The sequence below is a fragment of the Asterias amurensis genome, chromosome 1 (assembly GCF_032118995.1).
Source record: "Asterias amurensis chromosome 1, ASM3211899v1".
NCBI lineage: Eukaryota > Metazoa > Echinodermata > Asteroidea > Forcipulatida > Asteriidae > Asterias > Asterias amurensis.
In genome coordinates, this window is record NC_092648.1 from 17,416,356 (window position 1) to 17,437,964 (window position 21,609).

Here is a 21,609-nt window from a genome sequence, read left to right on the forward strand (position 1 = left end):
AACACTGTGTTGTAGCATACCATCGGCCTATTGAAACTTGCAATTTATATAATATTTACGAAATAGTTCTGATCAGTACAACGGCAATGTTATCGATATTTTATATTTCTTTTATCATTAACCAATATTTTATTTTGGTGGAGTTTTATTTCAATAAAGAAACCGAACATTTTAACCAGTCATAATGTTGTATATTGCTTGTTTTTTATTTCCCCATATATCAGAAGACTCCTTAGTTCTAAAAAGAACTGTCCTGCCTAAAGGCACTTCCTGGTGGGGTAGGAAATCCGCCGGGAAACAACTCTGTACTTTCCCTTCTAAAGTAATTCAATTTGTGAAAATACTTTTTTAATTTATTTTTTTTTTACTCATGTCAATGCATCTACAACATCAGGGTTAGTTTGAGCCTGCGTTTAAAAAAAAACCTTATGTGGGCGTTTTAGAAACTTCTTATGGACTCGGTTGGCTTACAGTATTTTTGGACCCTGAACTAGCAAAATGCCTACGTTTCGAAAAAAACCCAGGTATTTTCGAAACGACGAATAGAATGAGCAGGCTAACAGTATTTTGGGACCCTGAACTAGGAAAATGCAAACGTTTCGAAAATACCCAGGTATTTTCGAAATGGTGAATTGAATTAGCAGGCTTACAGTACATTTGGATCCTGAACTAGGAAAATGCCTACGTTTCGAAAATACCCATGTATTTACGAAACGTAGGCATTTTCTCAGTTCAGGCTTTAGAAGCCTGCTAATCGCTCTCCGCAGTTTCGAAAATACCTTGGGTATTTTCGAAACGGTTTAGAATTAGCAGGCTTTGAAAGCCTGAGAGTCAAAATTGACTACGTTTCGAAAATACCTGGGTATTTTCGAAACGTAGGCATTTTTTACTTTCAGGCTTTCAAAGCCTGCTAATCGCTCTCCGCAGTTTCGAAAATACCTTGGGTATTTTCGAAACGTCGGACTGGAATTAGCAGGCTTTGAAAGCCTGAAAGTCAAAAATGACTACGTTTCGAAAATACCCAGGTATTTTCGAAATGTAGGCGATTTCTCAGTTCAGGCTTTCAAAGCCTGTTAATTCCAGTCCGACGTTTCGAAAATACCCAAGGTATTTTCGAAACTGCGGAGAGCGATTAGCAGGCTTTGAAAGCCTGAGAGTCAAAATTGACTACGTTTCGAAAATACCTGGGTATTTTCGAAACGTAGGCATTTTTTGACTTTCAGGCTTTCAAAGCCTGCTAATTCTAAGCCGTTTCGAAAATACCAAGATATTTTCGAAACTGCGGAGAGCGATTAGCAGGCTTTGAAAGCCTGAGAGTCAAAATTGACTACGTTTCGAAAATACCTGGGTATTTTCGAAACGTAGGCATTTTTTGACTTTCAGGCTTTCAAAGCCTGCTAATTCTAAGCCGTTTCGAAAATACCAAGATATTTTCGAAACTGCGGAGAGCGATTAGCAGGCTTTGAAAGCCTGAGAGTCAAAAATGCCTACGTTTCGAAAATACCCAGGTATTTTCGAAACGTAGGCATTTTCCCAGTTCAGGGTCTAAGCCTGTTAATTCCAAGCCGTTTGGAAAATACCCAAGGTATTTTCTAAACGCATGCATTTTTCTTATTCAGGATCCAAAAATACTTTATGCCTGCTAATTTTATTCACCGTTACTAAAACGCCCAGTTAAAACGAACCCTGATGTTGTAGCGCCACCAATTGGCGGTAAATTTCTCGACTGCAGATAATCGGTGAAGACGGAGCCAGGTTCTGAAACTGGACCACGGCGGGTGTGTATTTTCATCATTGTAAAGCCTACCATAAGTATTCTGCCAAGAAAACATCTATCAAGGTATGTTAAAGAAAACAATTTATTGCGTAGTTATTTCAGTTATTCATAACAGTATACGTAATTTATTTACAACACAAATTGTAACGCGCGTCATATTAAAACTAGTCACATGAGGATGAGTGTAGTGCACGGATTGCAGACGACAACCAAGTCTATACTCTATTTGATATTTATACCTCAGGTCAGGACCACAGTTGTGTTTGAATATTTCCCTTCGGGAACCCACCATGGTGTGATTTAGTTGTCAATAAGATTGATCGCCATCTAGACCCAGTAACTGGGGCACTGTACAGAGCGCCCCAATTACTGGGTCTAATCGCCATCAATGCCTCCCATTACCTGTCTCCAATAATCCCGTACAACATCATTAGATCATACGGTATACCATTACCTTCCTTGCAAACTCCTGACCATCACTAGCTGCACTCAGCTTTATGAAAGTTCCTTCTTTCCCAGAACAGTCAAACTCTGGAACTCACTCCCAGTGGTGGTGTTAGCAGCCCCAACCTTAGAGGCCTTCAGGGGAGGAGTTGCATCAAGTCTATATTAAGCAGTAGCCCAGTTTGTACATGCACTTTGTCTAGCACCAGTTGAGTTCCAGTTGTCTAGTCTTCATCACCTTCAGTTTCTTCAATTTTGTTTTTCTGATAGCACTTTTGTGTCCGATCTGCACAACATCAACAATCAAGCACCCTTGGCCTAACGTCCTCGCTTTTTTTTAGGGATTCTGTCGAGTAACCAACGTAAACGTATCACAGTCACAGTGCACTCATTCCTGTGCATTTAATCGGTTGGACCACAATTGTATTGGCACCGTTATCTTGGATTTGGAACGAAGACTAACTATAAACTGTACCGACCATTTGAGCATACACACATCACAATGGGTAGACTACAAACAAATAGTAGTTTGTAGAAGTACAATAACTTATATGCAATTGGAGTGCAAAATTTCCCTCATCCATAATCTGTTCCGATCTATCCCCATGGGCCAAGGGAAGTGACTGCAGTCTAAAAACTGTAAAATTGAAGTAGTTTACAACAGGCCTACTAGTTTATACTCCTAGAGCTATGAGGTTCATTCCGCTATCGTCTCCACGTGGAGACGAAGGGGAACGTACCTCGTATTATTGTCTAATTTACTCACAATGCCTGGACCACATTTATTTAACTTTAAAATGTTTTTGCTAAGAGGTACTGGTAGTCCATGTTTGCTCCAAATTCATTAATCAAATGTCAAAGTTCTACATTCTCAGACCAGGATCCCAGTTACTTGGTTGGACCATGGAGGTAGGTTGGACTGCACAGTAAGCTTGGGCAATACCACGATAATATTGAATATCACGATACTAATTTGGAAACGATTTCAATATTGGATCGATTTGGTTTTAATTGAAATATTGATATATCGCGATATGGATTAAGTATCGCAGCATCACGATGTACTTCCTAGCTGAGACATCTTGCACCCCATAGGTTTGGAGTAAACCAGAAGAATAGGTCATTAAAACACCTCTCTTATGCTATGACTGTCTCTTCTACAACTTTCACTGGGAGTTTGAAGACTGATGATGTCAAATTTAATTAATCGCAATTATATCGAATATCGCGATTGTCGGCGATATATCGTGAATAAAATAAACCGATATCGCCCAAGCTTACTGCACAGGTGTTCAAGCGGTTTTTCTAAAAACTCGACCACCTACCCCAGCATTTATGAGGTTTGAACCTTATGCTGGGCTGTGTGGTTGAGTTTTTTTTTTTTATACTGAAAATTTTCGAGAGTTAAAGGTTACCTTCCCTAAAATGGAATTGTTGCACAAATTAGAAAGATCAAGGAGGTAGAATTCTACCTCCATGGAGAGATAAAGAAATGCTTTGCTAGCCTCCTAAACTGTACACCTTACCTGGCCCTAAAATGGGGTCACCAGAACTCAGGGGCATACTTTAATAAGGGAATAAAAGGGTAGTGACGAGTTCCTTAACGTACGTTTAAAGCCGGCAGGGTCGGCGGCCGGCTCGGGCCTTTATCTTACGGCAACGACCCTGCAAGGATTTAAACGGCAATGAAGAACGAGTCGCTACTCTTTTATTCCCATTTATAAATGCCCTTTTGTTAAAAAACGTAAACAAATACAGTTATAGACACTTTAACAATTGAAAACTCGAGGTTTGAAATATTTTTATCCAAAACTTTTGAAGAATTCTGTTCGAGGCGCGTGGGTTGTGTGTACGCGCGTGCTTAGATTATGCACTGATAGCTATGATTTGCGCGTTCCGCGTGAAAATCTTGGGTGCCCGACACGCCGAAGCCAGCTCAGTGTGCATAAACAGAGCTCCAGTGTGCATTAACATAAGGTTTATGCACACCCATGTGACTCGCTCTCCACCAATAGGAGTAGAGAAACTGTCTGGGGTATTTATGAATTGTTGTTAATGAAGCATGAACAGTCTATTAAAGCCTCTGCACATGAGTAGGTAGGTTAGCCCTTGTACTTGATCAAATGTTCCCACTTTTTTCCAGGGATCACATGCAAAGCATTAAATTGGTGCTTGAATTATAATGCCTCTTGAAAAAATTCTCTGAGACTGTCGTCCCCACTCTCCCCAGAACCCAGGTCACAACACCAAAACTAGTTCCTTTTTTTACACCAAAGAGCAAGGGATTTTTTTTAAAGAAAAAGGCCAGGAATGGTTTGTCCTCTTTGGGAAAACCAAACAACATGTGTTGTCATATTTTACAATGCTTAGTAGTATGTAACTGTAAACATGTAGTAACATTCTTGTTTTAAGGAGGTCTTGCTGGATTTACATAAGGAGGTCTTTGTAATGGCACCCTGATTGATAGATGCCGGTGGCACCACAGGGTCTACACCATGGACCATCCACTCACTAAAGAGGTCCATGGTTTGACGCCCTTGCCAACGCACTCCTGTAAAAACAAGCCTTTTCCCGACCAGCCCGAACCTGCGCTATTCTTTAGCTTGTCACCAGGGTCCTGCTGGTAGTGTTTTGTTGATTTAGTAGGGAAACCATTGTCACCCACCTTCAAGTTTACATCAAACACTTTGCTGATAATTCTGCACCCAAGGGGGGCTCAATCTATGCAAAAGGATTTCTTTGGTGTAGGTTTAAGTCCGATATCTCATGGGGATATTGACAATTGCAAAGGTAGATGTAATGTTTGTGTTTTGCATAATATAGTGAGACCATTGTGCTGACTTGGTTCCCACACTCTTTTATAAAGCTTGCTGCTTTGCTGCACACAACAGATTTAGTGTGCGTTCATTTTGATTTTAAGTTATTGGCTAGAAATTTTACAGAGGCTGGGCTAAATGGCCTCCAAATGTTTCCCCTATACTAAGCCTATTTATACTTTAAGATTTTCCGATGAAATTATCCTTCACAAAAGAAAATGGCCTAAACTACCCTCTTAGAAATGAATTACAGATCTGGGATTGGGATACTGTCACTGGAACTGATCTTGTTTATATTTGTTTTAATTATGTGCACCTAGGGTGAGCCGAATCAGTAAACATTGTGGACCCCAGAAATTATAGCAAAATAATCATGTATAAATTGATAAATAAACACATTATAAAAACAATAACATTGAAGTAAAAAGAAGCCAAACAAAACTTACAGTAAAAAGGACCAAAGTAAACTTCAGAACAAAAATGGATTTAAAATCTAATGAATGAATCACTCAGTGTACATCTAGCAAAGTATTTTGAGCAACGCTTGTGACCAAAGTGCTGAATTTAGATTTTTGTCAATCTTTTTAACAAAAGTCCTTCTGTCAATCGTGCTTTAAGTGACTTACAGTGCAGACCGCTGAGACAGTTTGCTTGTGCTGCATATTACGAGCTACATGTTTAGGACTGAAGGCTACTACATATTATTCTGTGATCAATTGACCCCTTGCACAAGATTTACACACGACTTCTCCATCATGTTCACTATTTTGGGAGTCCAATTTATGGCAAGCATGTAAACGCAGCAAGAAAAAAGTAATACAAGGTACAATGCAGGATAGAATAATTATAGCATGTAATGTAAAACATCACAATAAAGCAAAGCAAGCAACGAAAAAAAATGTACAGGATAATACAAACAAATGAAGAAATTAGTGTGGAATAAAAACACCCAATGTTTTCTCAATTATTTTTTGTTTAAACGTTTTTTTTGCAGCATGAATGATATTCTTACCTTCTTTAACTGATTTTTGATTTGTTTGCCCTGAGAAGAATCTGAATTGTTTTATTTGAATAGCCTTAAAAGTCAAATTGCCCTTACCACAAGATTAGGCCCACCCCTTCTCCAAATAAAATGTTCCTACTTTTTCCAAGGTCCAAATATCATGCCTGTTCAAGACAGATTACCAAATATGATCAAAATATTGGTGTAACTGTAACATATATACCCTTTTATTTATTTGCCACAATAACTGAGTGGCTCGTCACCAGAATCTCAGACATCCTTTTAAAATCTGTTTGAATTATTTGTGCAGTAATTGTGCTCAGCTGCAGGAGGCACGTATCCGTAATAATAAAATCAGATGGATTGGAGTTAATGGCATCTGATACCAAGTTGGAAATGCATATGTGTTGAAGCGTTTAAGAATTGCAATTATTAAGAGGGAGTGCTGGCAAGAGGTTGGACAACAATCTTGAGTGCACATCCATAAGATGATGTGAGTCTTATTTTGTCAAAAGAATATTTTGCTTGTGTTTTTTCACTTTTTTGACAAAAATTTGATTTGGCAATTTGTTTGAATAAGGACGTTGATACTGTGAGTAAGAAATACAAAACCTATAACTTTACATTCTGACATAAGGGAAACACAGTTAGTATCTAGGTAACCTGGTACTTCTCATGTTTACAAAAGAGCCACAGAGCCTGTACTTTCTGCAGGCACATTTACACAGCAGCTAAATGGAAGAAAACAATTAATCTAAAATTTTATGGATATTCCACTATTTGATCCTATTTGATGAGAAGAAAGGGGCATATCTCAAAACTTGTTTGGCTGTTACTTTGACATCACCTAAATTTATGTTAAAATTATGACTCAAAATGTACAAATTTTCCATTATGACCAGTGTAGTATCTTGCCTGCCAGAAATGTCCTGGAATGTACAAAGTCACTCTTTTTGTGAACAATAGTTATAAATGATTTATAGGTCACCTCATTGTGAATCTGCATTTTGTACTGGATCATTTCAAGGGCATCGAGGCAATGGAGGAAATTGCTTCCATTTCCTGCTCTGAAGTACTGGGCTGGGATCATATTGATGTTTGCATTATTTTTTTTATGCTTGCATTATTTTTTTTCAGTTAGCACCCCTTTTTTTTGAATAATTTCATGTAGAACTAGCAGATCACTCCTTGTAAGAATTTGTGCTAGTTTTGCATCAATGTAGGCCTACATTAACTTTTTGGGGGTAAAACACCCAGCAAAGGTTAGGGATTCACAAGGGAAGTCCCTACGTTTACATGGAGTTAGGATTCAGACCTGAGTAGTGTTCCCATAACGACTGTGTGTATGCATGACGTAACATACAAATGGCAGCGTTTCACTCATGAAAGGACACGCGTCACTGCTACGTGTCTTTCCATTCCAGTGATCTTTCAATTCCCAGAAGGATTTCCATGAATGAGAGATTTTAAACATTAAGCCATAAAAATTCCACTTTTTTACCCACAAAAATTCCCTTTTACACATTGAACTTGCTCGCCACGGCTCATTGTTTTTCTATTAGATACTGCAGCTTGTGCATGTGGGGATATAACAAAGTAAAATTTTAAAGAGAATTTTAGTACCGTATGTGAAGTAACATTTAAGGGGATCGTATATTTTGCCCCATATGGTACAGTTGTTTGTTCTCTTTGAACTACATAGCTTATTGCATTATATTGTAGACTCAAATTGGTGATAAATGGTCTGCATTGTTAAATTGATACTAAATTCTGATTATTTTTGTTATGTGATCCAATGTAAAAAGGTTCTCAAATTATATTAAGTGAGGCACTGATTAATTGTCTTTCGGATGTATACCCATGGGAAACGGAACATTAAAATTATAAATTGTAAATTTTGTATGAGGGCTGCACCCGGAGATCACTATTTATGGTGGACCAGTAAAAAATACATTATCCACATGTGAAGTGTACAATTGCATTTAATTTCATTAAAATATTTCAAGTTGGTTGATGTGTGGAGGACCCAGAACTAGGGAAACATGTGGTTTAAAAAGCAATTTGAGTCCATTGTGTATACTATGTAACTACCAGAACATGGTTGGAACCCACTACAATACTAACTGAGTGCAGTGAATCACTATAGAGTGGTCAAGATAATTATAATTGTCAAAATGAAACCATGAGTAATATTGGCACACATAATCATTATTGACCACAGCCATCCTGCTGTGAATGTATGCTGAAGGGTCCCATTAGTCAACTAACATGATTGGGGGCATCCCTTGGTTTGTGTGACTGTGAGTGTATTCATGGACCATACCACTCTGAGGGCGAGAGGGGGTAGCACTTGGGTCTGATAGTAGCGCTGACAGGTTATGTTGGTGCACTGCACTCATCCGTGGATTTCACAAAACTCTTCCTAACTTAAGACTAATCTTAGGACTTAGTCCAAACCCTGCACTGTAGCATGCGGACCTTAAGATTAATCCTAAGTTAAGACGAGTTACTTGTCCTAACTCAAGATAAGACGAGTCCCAACTCTTTGTGAAATTGACGGCAGATGTATTTACAATGCGGACAAATTAACATTTCAAATGACATTGAAATGTATTCAGTAGTTGCATCCTGAATTCATGCAAAGGATGACGATGTAGTGAAGCAAATTCAACCATGCCACTATAGGCTTTACTTTACCTTTTAAGGAGTGAAGAAGTGAAGTTTTTTACTCTTCTTGTAAATACAAAATTAATTAAAATCTCTTTCCGACTATGATATTATTTATTTTGTACACTAAAGTCTGACACTGTTTGACCATTGACAGTGTTAATTTTGAAGGCAAGTTTAACAAAAATAAATTAAGAGTTTGTGAAGAATTTTTTTTCACCAAAGAATTTCGCTGTTTCTCCCCTTATTTTACGCATGTTAAACCCTCATGGGCTCAGCATACCAGCCATTCTAAGCTGCATAATGAAATAACTCCATGGTAGAGTGAGTTCACTCAATTTAAACAGCCTTGGGTTACAAATTTAGAAAATTTCAATTGGACGACCTTGGACTCTACATTACAATACAAGAAAAGTGGGAACGGTACAATAAGTAGATGTACCAGTATCCCATGGCATACGTGGTGTATCCGGCATGCTGCTGGTTTAGTTGACTTAAATGCAGTCATGCATTTTTAATGGGGATCATGCTCCAATACAGCTGAACCGCATCTCTCCTGTACCACCAGGTTTATTACAATGATGTACTTTCAGAGCATGGGGGTGGGTTATACTACTCAATGTACAAATTTCCCTCTTCCCTTTTATCCTATTCGGCTAGTTTGAGTTTCTTAAAGACGGCTTTGCAATTTCTCCCACCATCTTGTCCTTCTAAACAGCGAGGTTGTTTAGGAGACCCTTGAACTGAAGTCATTGTCCCCTCTAATCCATTGAGCTAAACCATTGTGAAGAATTCAGAATGGAATAGTCCATAATGGTATGGCCCTACTGATGAACGAGCTAGAGATGATGTCATCGCTGGGAAACCTCCAGCGTGGAACTGTCTCTCTACTACCTTGATTGCGTTTTCACCGGCATGTGTGTGGGCGACTTTCTGGTTGTTAATGCTACGTGTATGAATAGAGAAAGGTGTATTTGAATTGAGGTGTATGCGGTTTAGTTCAACGGTTCTGTTGGTTTCGAGTTGGATTTGTTATTTTTGAGTCTCAGACTGGATCTTTCCTTGGATTTAAGAAACAGTATTGAATCACGACGAGAGGTATGTTCACAAGTAGTTTAGTAGCCATTATATTTTTATATTATTTAAAAAATTTGATAAAAATGTGTTCTGATGTAGTGACAGTGGGGGTTTGGGGTTGTTTATGTAGTTGTATAAATCCACAAATACAGCAAAATAGCCTGTCAACCTAAATGAACATTGTGTAATAATTGAACTGGACTGTCTCTGTCAGTACACAGTTGTATTTCTATTGATCAATGTTATTATTTACTACAGTTCCTTGAGTTTATTCTTCTCATTGTATTGATGTAGAGGATAAACACAGTAGTGGTACATAGGGAATCCTTCCTTCCTGTAAAACACCTTCCAAGGTTACACAAACCATAGAGCAAGGAACAAACCATAGAGGAATAACCACAAGCATTTACTGTATGTCAATGAACTGTTCTCAAGAATCAGCACACCATATGTGGACATTGCCTCCTACAGTAGGTATTGCTGTGTTTCCATGGCTCAGTCAGTAATGAGATGAATTTAAAGTTAATACACTGTATAAATGGGATTGATTCAAAGTTTGCCACACTACGCATTATACTCATCAGGCACTACACTTCAATGCAATGTTTTTGTATGGCCTATTCTTGTAGGGACCATAGTACGTACGTTTAGACCTATACCTTCTTCCATACAGCGACAAATACAAGGCTGTAATGATGAAACATTGTCAAATTTGTTTGTAGTGATATTAAATTTTGTGATGTGCGGTGCTTTATATTTAAGGAATAGTTTATGACTACAATCACATTCCTTGCTTTATGATTCATTAGCTGTACACAATTCCCGTACCATCAATAGTTTTTTTATGGAGGGTTACGTTCATCTCAACTAATATGTAGTGCTTATAAATAATAATGTCTTTAAATTCACAATAATGAAGCCGTATGTGTAGGTCCTGTGTGTTGTGCAATGCACAAATACACAAGAGCACAGTATATTTATCGCAAAGATAATTGCCATTGTAGGTCTCATACATTTCAAAATGTAGTTTTACATGTACATGCCAATACAGAAGAAAAAAAATCTGAGTGCTTTGAGATTCCCATTGGGTGTGATACATTGCTATAAACTATGTACTGCCATGGAGCTATATACCTATATGCAATGCATCATATCAAACGTTACAAGTAAGGTTGCAGTTCAAGGAGTGCATTCCCTTTACTCAATTGGACATTAAAAAGGGCAGCCAACATCCCAGTTAGTATAGTGCACTGTATGTACAGACACATTGCCCATCATAAGCTCACACTCAATGTACAAGAAGCACACAGGCGCTGACTACATACAGTGCCTGCAATTTAATCAGTTTGACAAGTGCATCTGAGAGGTTACGTTGCCCTCCACTCCTTCTGCATGGTTGAATTCCATCAGAGTGACCCCAGGGTGTTTTTGGCATGCTGGCACTGAGAATCAATACTTTATCCTCCACTGGGAGAAGAAAAAACAATCATGGGTTTGGTCATCCAACATGGAATTTATAATTTAGCTATCTGGAGAGGTTTTAGCAGGTGCATGAGAATTGGCCTTTGTGTTGAGGACAGATGTGAAATTTTTTTTTTAATCACCAGCATCTGTTAATTAATTGATAATGTTATTTGTGAGTTTTTTGTTAATTTGTGCCCTAATTTACACATACACATGTCATTAACTAATTAAGTTAGACAGACTTGTATATTTTAATAGGCCCTACATTTTCACATTATTGTTCATCAACGGTACATTCAGCATTCAGGTTAGTGCATCGCTCTTCCACTGTCATGGAAAAAAACCTTGACACAATTACAAAATGAAGTTTAATATACGCATACAGTATAGTAGAGCAAGGACTTTCCGTAATGAGTACACAGACATAGTTTTATCTGTCATGTACGTCATGTGCACATGTTCAATTAGCATGATGCAGTCTGTAAGCTGCAATTTGATGCTCATATTTTGTTTTAATTCAAAGCCAGCTTTTGGTTATGATATTCTGCATGAGCTTGTATTCAGTAGAGACAGTTTAGGCAGGGGTTGAAAGAAGGTCAAGTAAATGGCTGATAAAGACATAGCTGGAGCATTCATAGCTACCATATGTGTGATGGCGTACAGCACAAATAATGTGTAACGCAATCAATATTAAGGTACTCAATGTAGAATCTACATGTATTAGCAATACCGTTGACTCCGTTGAGCATCGTGTGCAGTGCGACCTTTGGCAAAATATGGTACAGGACAGGAATTGTAGAATTTTACAAAAATTCAATAACAATTACAGGTTTTCCTTGATTTTCTTCTGCCTTTAACCAAAATGGTATTTATGAATGAATAAAAGAGTAGTGACTAGTTAAAATATTACAGGGTCATGATTGGCAATAAAGGACATTGACATTGACTCTGTACTTCATCTCACAGCCATGACCTTGCCAGTTTTAAGTGGCCATTGAAGACCTTGCCTCCACTCTTTAAGTCCCCTAATAAAAATAATTCAAGCTATTTGTGCTAAACCTGTTTGCGTTGCAGCTTATTTTTGTAAGAAGAACATAATTTATGAGGAGGGGTACTGTTAAAGAAGAATTCATGTTTTCAAAACTCTTCCTTTCTTAAAATAAAATAACCTTGACTACTTCCCGTCTAAGTTGTTGTTTTTTCCTCGTGTATGTGCTACAAGCCAGCAACAAATTTAATTTAACTGTGACCTACTTTTGGTTAGAAACAAGGGGATGATGAACTGCCCTTTGTAAGATGAACTGGACCGAGTCCTTAATTAATTGATCAATTGTTACCTTGACCAGCCACCCACACAAATCCATACAAATTACGGTTTGTAGTAAACAAGTCAACAACTGTTCAGTCCCTCTAATTCTAACAATGTAAATTACCTTCTTAAATTAAGTCTCTTTTCTGACCTTGTAGGTTGATTTCAATTTAGTATCTTATTTCTTTACGCTCATGTATCTGGTACACATTGCTGTCACTTAAATTTACAATGACATTTACATTGTAGTTCGTACACACACAGATGAAGCAATTAGTTTTCTTTCACAGTGTATGAATTTAAAAATGTACACACATTAATTAAACATTAGGGTTGGTTCATTTCTGTTGAGATTATCAGTTTCAAATAAGAAAACGAAAGAGAGAGCCAGTGGTGTTTAAGATCCACGATTTGCAAATTCTATTTTTTAAAGGTCATTGCATTAGTTGCCCTGTCTTGGCCTTGGTGTCCATAATTATTATTCCAAGGGACATGCTAATTTGGGTAGTCCCCTGCCCAGCCAATGATACTATTCCATTTTTTAAATAATATTCCAGACATATTTTTTATCTGTGTTAAAACCAAGCTGTGAAAATCGTTACAAATGTTTACCTTGAGCTTCGGCACAATGCATTTTTTCTCACCCTTTATTGTAGTTGTATGTCATAAAAAGGGATTAGTTGATTGATCGATTGATTGAAATGAATCACAAACTGATGAACAATGTTACTTTCCCACAGTATTGGAATTAAACTAAAGGGATTCGACATGCACATTATTGGATTTTATTTAGTTTCCATTTATGATTTTGTTCAGAGATTTGTAATGACAAGTCTGAAAAAGAAATGATGATGAAAAAGGTTTGTGTGTGTTTGGAGAGAGGTTTGATTTCAGATAAATTGTCAACCTTACCTCACTCAAACATTCAAGGCTCAAATTTTACAATGAACAACTGGCGAGTGATTTTAGTATTGGGCCAGTAGGCCTATACATTAAGCTTTTTAGACAAGACAAGTTCAGTGGTCTTGTTTTTTTTCTTCTAAATTTTCCATCTTCCATCTCAAAAGAATTATGATCAAATGTTGAGTTTGAGTCTCACGACCCATGTATCTCTCAGTCCTGGTGAGAATCGCCCATAAAACAGTTTTAGATAAAATTTCTCAAATTAGTGTGTTGTTCAAGTGGGACAGTTTAGATGAAACAACTCATTTTGATTCTAGTCTATCCTCATTTTGACTCTGGTCTTGTGAATAAAATCCTGTTCTGATTCTGAGCTACAAGTTCTGCGGCCTGGTGGATTCCCCCCCCCCTCCAAATTCAATCCCTGACATACTAACAGATCAATCTGATAACTATTAATCTGTGAATCATGATCAAGCTATTCCATTGGTACAATATAGACAGTATGGACAACTATAAATGTTTGCACAACACTTGTACTTTGTATGCGCTGAGTCCTTCAGAGCAACCATCCAATCCCATTGCTTCTGCTGGCATTTCTGGCATCCTTGGCCCCATTAACTCCCAATAGGGAAATAGCGACACATTCAAATGCTCCTTTATTAGCACGTTTTTTGTTCACTAGAAGTATGTATGCACTGAGGCTACACTAACATGTACACACTCCCAATTACATAGGTCAGGTAGTGCTTCATATTTCTTCAAGTACTGTACTGCATGTGCAACACTGTACTTCTAGTTTATAGAGTTATGTTTAGTGTGAATAATTATTTGTGAACGAAAAAGTGTACTTCCGCAGTATTATCCAGTTATTTTGGTGAGTTTTATTGTGTCCAAAATTATTTTGTGATGTGACTGATGGTTACAAATGTACTAATTTTGATGTGCATTTACACATGCAGTGTAATGTACTATTCCAAGTTCTTTTTGATGAAAATTAACAGACAAAAATGAACAGAGTTATTAAATGTACAGTGTAGCAGCTCCATGACAAAATTCCGGTTTACTAAAGTGTAGATCTGCAAATAAATATAATAGATGTTAAATTTGCATTGGGGATAAAGAATATTAATTTTTGGTTTTTACCCATACACCGATGTGTGTTAGCACTGTATACTCAGTACTTTCCCGAGTCCTGTGAAAAAGTATCACAGGCATGTTACTCGGGTGGGATTCGAACCCACGACCCTTGCAATTCTAGAGCAGTGTCTTACCAACTAGACTACCGAGGTTGCCCGGCAGCTAGAGGCAGTTCGAATCTTATGTTGTGGCAGCGGGTACCGCAACGATATAATAGATGTTAAATTTGCATCGGGGATAAAGAATATTAATTTTTGGTTTTTACCCATACACCGATGTGTGTTAGCACTGTATACTCAGTACTTTCCCGAGTCCTGTGAAATAAATACTTTTTTTTCTGTCTTTCTTTTTTCAGATTTTAATAACAGCCAAGCCCAGTGTAGTTGTTAACATCCACGATGTCAACACGCACACCCGTAAAACTTTCAAGACAGTCCCCTAAGCCTAAGACAAAGCAGGTGACAGGGATGTCATCGCCCCTCTGTAGAAAGAAGCGTTCGTCGCCCAGGTCAGATGAGAAGGTGGCTCGACCCAGGAGACGTCTGGCAGTCGGGTCGGATAAGCGACGAGACGGGAGGAAAAGACACCAGAAGGATGGATACGATGAGATTGCTGCTGTGGCTGAGTGTGAGGTTAGTGTACAAGCTTTGATTCCATCAAAATCAACAAGTACGCCCGGTTCCTGCGAATGCGAATGCAAATGCGAAGCGAATTTTGATGTCACAGCACTCTTACCCACTCCGATAGTTTTGCAGGAGCTGAGCACATTTCAAGCGAATTATTCGTTGAGAGCTTGTGACGCCAAAATTCAAATCACATGAACGTTGGCAAGAAGTATGAAGCGGGGTTTTGGCTCCTCTTTTGATTTGGAAAATTTACAATATACTATGTATAACTCCATGAATTTTCAAAACAATTTTGGGGAATTGTGGACCTTAATTTTTGACGTTGTTTCCGTAGGCACGCTAAATTGAAAACTAAGTCCTCTGAATTTCTTTATCTGGTGTTGACAACGTGTTTTCATAGCCCTCCTCTGTAATCTGAGGCATTCTAATTTTGTGAATTTGATCACAAGGCCCCCCCTGAATTGTTTATTATTTATCAATAAGCCCAATAAGCTAGCTTGTGATGCATGGAGAAGAACCTAGCGCATGCTTGGCTTGTGGACCAGGGAACCATCTTCAGTATTGTCTAGGATCTTCAAGTGGCTCTGATATGTGTCTGTGAACCCTGAAGGGGTCATATTCAAGTTCATTTGGAAAAAGTGTCTCAAAACATTTGTTTACATAATTTTTTTTTCAGATAATGTCTGTGAATAGTGTTCTCACATGTTCATACTTGAAAAACTTTCAAATATTTAAATGTATTGACGGGTACTGCCTGCAAATATTTTAATGAACACAGACCACAGTGACGTTAGTAGTCTATAAAAGGATTAGTCATCCATCCAGAGAAGCTGAGTTAATTATTCATTGAAAACCTTCACAAAACATGCAATCCGGTTCCACTTCCACTTTTGATGCATTCTAATATCTTAAGTGGCATGTAATTGTTTTTGTCTGCACCAATACTGTACATTATCCAGTAAATCCAATTGTATTATGCACAAGCTGATATTTCATAACTTGGCAAATGGCTGTCACATGTAGTTTGTAAACATAATATATCAGATATACATTCCTGATTATTATTATTTTTTCTGGTATGAGTTTCATTTACATGTAAAATGAGTGACAGAGACTTTTGTTGAATGTACGTCACACAGCGCAAGTTAAACTCAATGCAAATTAAAGGTAAAGGCAAATTAACAAAATTCTCAGCAAAAAGGTTTGACCAGTTGAAGTTGTTCATAACTTTGCAACTGTCTGTCACATGTAGGTTTTTACAATAATTTGAATTGAAATAAAAAGGACAAATTGAATTAAACATTTGGTGGGTGCACATGGCATTGCTGATGATTTCATTTACATTTACTTTCCAATTGTTTTGTTCAGCACTGAAGGTCGTAATAATTCAAATTTAAGGTGAAGACAATATAAAATATTATCGGCAGAAGATTTGCCCATCGAACTTGCTTAGTTTACAGACTTTTATGTTAACTTTTATTTTATTTTCCCCTGGAAGATTTATTTTGCTATAATGTTTTCAAACACGTTCATTGTGTACTGTACATGTTTGTTTGTGAACTGGGCCAAACTTCATAAGCAAAACAAATTGCTAAGCACAGAAGAATCTTTTTTTAATAGAAACTGGTTACTAGCCAACATTTCATGATGTTAAAATTTTTGCAAGTGGTGCCCCGCTCATTTTTTTGGCTTAGCAAAAATGTCTGCTGTACAGCTATGGGCCCTAGCCTTTAGAAAGATGGTGGTATTCATTAAAAGGTGATTCAAATAGTCATTAAAAAAAGGGGGAAACCAGCTGAAATAAGTGTCTCACAGATTGTCTGATCCAAACAATTTTGTGCAAATCCATTCTGAGTTCTTGTTAAACCCTTTCAATCAAGCCCTATTTATAGTAATTGGAAAGGAAATTGTATTGAGTATTAGAATGAGAGTTGACAAGACGGGACATTAGAGGATTTGCAGTCAATCTGTCTGAATAATGATCAAGACTGTGTTGCATGCAGCCAGGGGATTTCTTTGGAAGGGAGGGAATAAAGAATTTTATCGAAACTCAGTCTTGATGTAGCTAGAGGGGCGACAGGGGGTGCCTTTTTTTAAACAGCCATTCGGTGAGGGGAGGGATGGGTGATTTACTTTGGATGGCTATATTTTGTGATGTGTCTATTAACATTTTGCTGTTGGGGAAACAAGGGTGTTATTGTGCATGCAATAGTGTACGAATTTTTAATGTACACATGTATGCCTTTATTAACTCAAGTATTTTGGGCATGTGAACAGAATGGGCAATGGCCGATACCCCAAATTACTGCTAGAAGGCCACATTGCAGGGAAACAGACCCAGAGGAAGACCAGGGAAACGATGGCTGGAAGATATCAAGCACTTCTGTGAAGAGGCTGACATACCATCTGTGGCAGCAGCAGGACATCTAGCAAGGAACAGAGACCTATGGAGACTCTTAGTTGGGAAACCATCTCCGGGATCTACCTCGGGAGGACGGCTATGATGATGATGATGATGATGTATGCCTTGCTTTTAAATTAAAGTAAACAAAATAATAAGTTTGTGTTTTTTCAGTTAATAACGCTGCTTTCTTTTTCTTTGTGTTTTTTAATGTAGGATTTCCATGCAGATCTAAACAGGCTGATCAGCTGGTTATCCACCTCCATCAACCAATCAGAGCACTGCAAAGCCCCCTCTATTGACACACTCAGTATAAGAGTTCAACTGGAAAAATACCTGGTAAGTATTAGAAATAATGATTGAAATAAAAAATAAATAAATAAATAACATTTTACAGTCATGGCTGCTTACAGTTCTCTGTGAATACCCGTGACAATTCAGTCCGTCAAAAGACTGATTTGAACTTTCTCAGTTTTGTTTAGCAATAGACCGTGCCAGTTTCATTTTGTATTCATTATATGTTGCTTTAATGTGTGAAAAAAAAAAGATGCTCACACGTTTCTCAATGTTCAAATATGTGCAAGACTTCCACAGTCTATTAATGGTTATTCGATATGAATTTCAGCTCTTAATTGCAGCATGTGTGAAGATTCTAAAAACATTTGCAGGTAATCACATCTATGGTAATAAATAATTATTCATTAATTTTCTGGTAACTCAACATACACTTTGTTCAAAGGACAAAGTATGCACTGTTTGGCACGCTGTAAGTGTACAGACCATTTGTGTACGTACTATATGTACATGTATGTACAGTATGCTCATTTTATGTCATGTAGATCTGACATTAGTTCCTTCACTCACTTAACCTTTGCATGGTATGTAAAGAATCCTGCGCCTGAGGGAAATCACCAACCAAAATAGCAGCTTGATTTCTTTACAATCTTACCCTGGCTGTACTGAAGCCTTGTACTTATAAACTTGATCCACATAATACACTTAAAGGAAAGGTATTTTCATCTCTGAAAATCGTCTGAGGATTCGTCGTAATTACTTCTCTCACTGAAGTCTGGGTTTGCCTTACAAGTCCTTCCTGTCTGGAACAATCCTGTGCATCTGGGTTTTTTTTTTACCTTTGACCGACTATGGGATGAAAAAGATGAGGCTGTAAGCTGGGTCCATTTTCATAGATTTGCACACAAAAAATAGCTAAGCACCACAAAATTGTGCTTACCAGAATAAGGTAAGCAGCGAAAAAATACCATGTCACTTGCCCAATACCTGACTGGTATTACCTGTTAACTTTTGCTAAGCACAAAATCTGCAATAAAAATTGTATGATGAAGCAGCTCTATGAAACTGGGCCCAGGGCCAAATTTCATAGAGCCTGTAAGCACAAAACTTGCTAAGCACAAAAAAGTGTTGCTTACTTGGAACAGGTTACCAGCCAAAATCATATTAAGTTTACATTGTTGTGACTGGTACCCCACTCAAAGTTTGCTAAGCAAATACATTTTTCAAGCAGTATTATCTGCTTAACATCTTTAAGGATTTCATAGAGCTGCTAAGCAGAAGTACTAAGCAGAAATGAGCAAAGTACCAGTCACAGTTTGTGATGTGTTAGTTTGGCTGGTAATCTTATTCTGATAGGCATATTTTGTTGTGCTTAGCTTGTTTGTGTGGTTAAGCAGGTCTATGAAATTGGGCCCAGGTGAATGGGTGTGTGCAACTCTGAACTGGGGCAGTTTTGAACATGCTGTTGACTTTGAGACCCAAGGGAGTGAGAGTTATTTCTAGAAGGGGAACGGAGGTCAGAGGCAGACCCCCATTGGGCTCTTAGCGAATCTAGAATAATCTACTTGTTGCTTACTCAGTTTCCTGTTAAAGTTGAAAAGAAACGATATGAATCTAAGAAAAAGCTAAATTTGTGGGGGTAGTGTGAGTGGAAACCATGTGAGTTGCTTTAAAAAGAACACAGCGCTTCTGGTCTTATTCAGACCTTGGGAGCTGGTGTTGAAACAAGGCTATCAATCAATTCTAAATGTCAATGTTTTGAAAACAAATCTCTAGAATTATCTTTGTGTATTGATAAAGTGAATTATTTTTATCGTTAAACAGTTTGAAAAAGAAGGAAATAAAGAAGACAACTTTAATTAAAGCAAAACGCCCACCACAGTGCTAATGTATAAAAATACGTAGTTGAAATTTGTTATTTATTTCTCAAATTTAAGTTAAAACCATGTAGGCCATAACGATGTGTGTACATCGTTTATGGACACGTTTGTCATCCTTTTTGGGGTTAGGGTCATGGCTGGTACATGTAGGGCTTACATTACATGTAACTTGAGGAAACTTCAATTTCTATACACTTCATTATAACCATTCCTCAATAGAGAGTGTTACAAAAGAGTTTATTTACCCATTCAGGGACTTCATATTTACATACCCCATACTACCTATCCCTCAATTGTGAGTCTTTTTCCTCTAATCAAAGCAAACAAGACTTCATATCAGTATATATTATTAGGTTGATGTGATAATAGGCTTAGTCCAGCATCCAATGTAAATACCATTGCAATCATCCTGCTTTATAATACATCCAACTGATGAAATTATGGAAGTTTCTCAGTGTGTGGACAGAGTCAGTCTTCTTGACCCTGGGTCGTTCTTTAGCTTAATTGAATACGCAATGCTTTGACCATGGAGGATGGAAAACAAAGTACTCCAAAATGGTCTTCAAGTGTGGCTGACTAATAACAGATATTAATTGATGCATTATACACTGCTGCCGTCGATTTCACAAAGAGTTAGGACTCGTCTTATCTCGAGTAGGACGAGTAACTCGTCCTAACTTAGGATTAATCTTAAGGTCTGCATGCTACAGTGCAGGGTTGGGACTCTTCCTAAGTCCTAAGATTAATCTGAAGTTAGGATGAGTTTTGTGAAATTCGACGGCTGGTTTCTTAGTCAATGACTGATCAAGTTCTTGCAAAGTGAGCTAGTGATTATGTTTTGAAGTAATTAAACTTGTTCATTTCACTACTAAGTTCTACGAAACATCTAGATTTTACAGTAGATTTCAATTTTATTTTGAGCAATCAGATTGTATTGGTCCCTATTTAATACTGAAAGCATGCACAAACTTGTTTACCTGGTACACACATGTTGATGTTGACCTGGGGAAAAAGTCACAGCCAATTCTAACTAAATACATGTGTCATTTCCTGTGGAACCCAATCGGCTGTCCCTGTGCACAAAACTCTCGTTAGAACACTTGACAGTTACTTTTTAAATATAAACCAAATGTATAATTTTCTCAATCAAAAGGCCTTCGCAATGGAGATCCAGACACACCAGCACCAGAAGGACAGCGTGATTCTTCGAGGGCAAGACTTCATCCATCAGTACCCCCAACTTCAGCCCAGTCTGGAGGCTACACTCCACTTGATCGCAGCCCAGTACCAGCTCCTTGAGGAGAGGCTAGACACCCAGTTTAGACAGTTGGAGGGAGCACTCTCCGTCCTGGAGACCAATACAAGATCAGAGTTGCAGGTACTGTGTTAGCTCGTAGTCCATGTTTGTTATGTACATGCGTCATCTTGTTGTCAAGTCAAAGTCTCATGTGAGCTGAGTCATTTTATACGCTAGTTCCTCCTTATATACTTCGGACCCTTACAGGGGGACTTTTTTTTAACCTTGGTCTTCACTTAGTTGGGAAAGCTTTAATCAAGTCATGTAGCTCTCATTGTGCTAGTGATTTTCGTGTGACCCTTCCGCTGCAAATTGGATTTAAATAGCTGTTGTGGTTCCCTTTGCAAAGTTCCTTAGGTACACTACCAGGTAAGTAATGGTTTTTCTTCTTCAAACCACACATTGCATTTGTATGTAACACTTTCTACATGTTATGTATGGCCTTTTGTTTTTTTAAGTGCACGATCAAAACGTTTTCAGGTTGTAGTTTTTGGACGGAGCGTTAATTGAATTT

At 37.8% G+C, this 21,609-nt stretch overlaps 1 protein-coding gene across 3 annotated transcripts in view; it reads left to right on the forward strand.

The window, feature by feature from the left end:
* The first annotated feature begins 1,737 nt into the window (after positions 1 to 1,737).
* The window catches only part of LOC139948051 (uncharacterized), a 35,538-nt gene continuing 15,666 nt past the window's right edge, over positions 1,738 to 21,609 (forward strand). The window contains exons 1-4 of one of the 3 annotated variants that reach the window (XM_071946064.1): positions 1,738 to 1,840; positions 14,953 to 15,229; positions 17,841 to 17,963; positions 20,952 to 21,176. In XM_071946064.1, the coding sequence (XP_071802165.1) occupies positions 14,996 to 15,229; positions 17,841 to 17,963; positions 20,952 to 21,176 (582 nt within the window). In that variant the 5' untranslated portion in view covers positions 1,738 to 1,840; positions 14,953 to 14,995. Of the gene's footprint in view, positions 1,841 to 9,669; positions 9,806 to 14,207; positions 14,335 to 14,952; positions 15,230 to 17,840; positions 17,964 to 20,951; positions 21,177 to 21,609 lie in introns of those variants that run through there. The other 2 variants (XM_071946055.1, XM_071946075.1) reach the window with 2 other exon arrangements.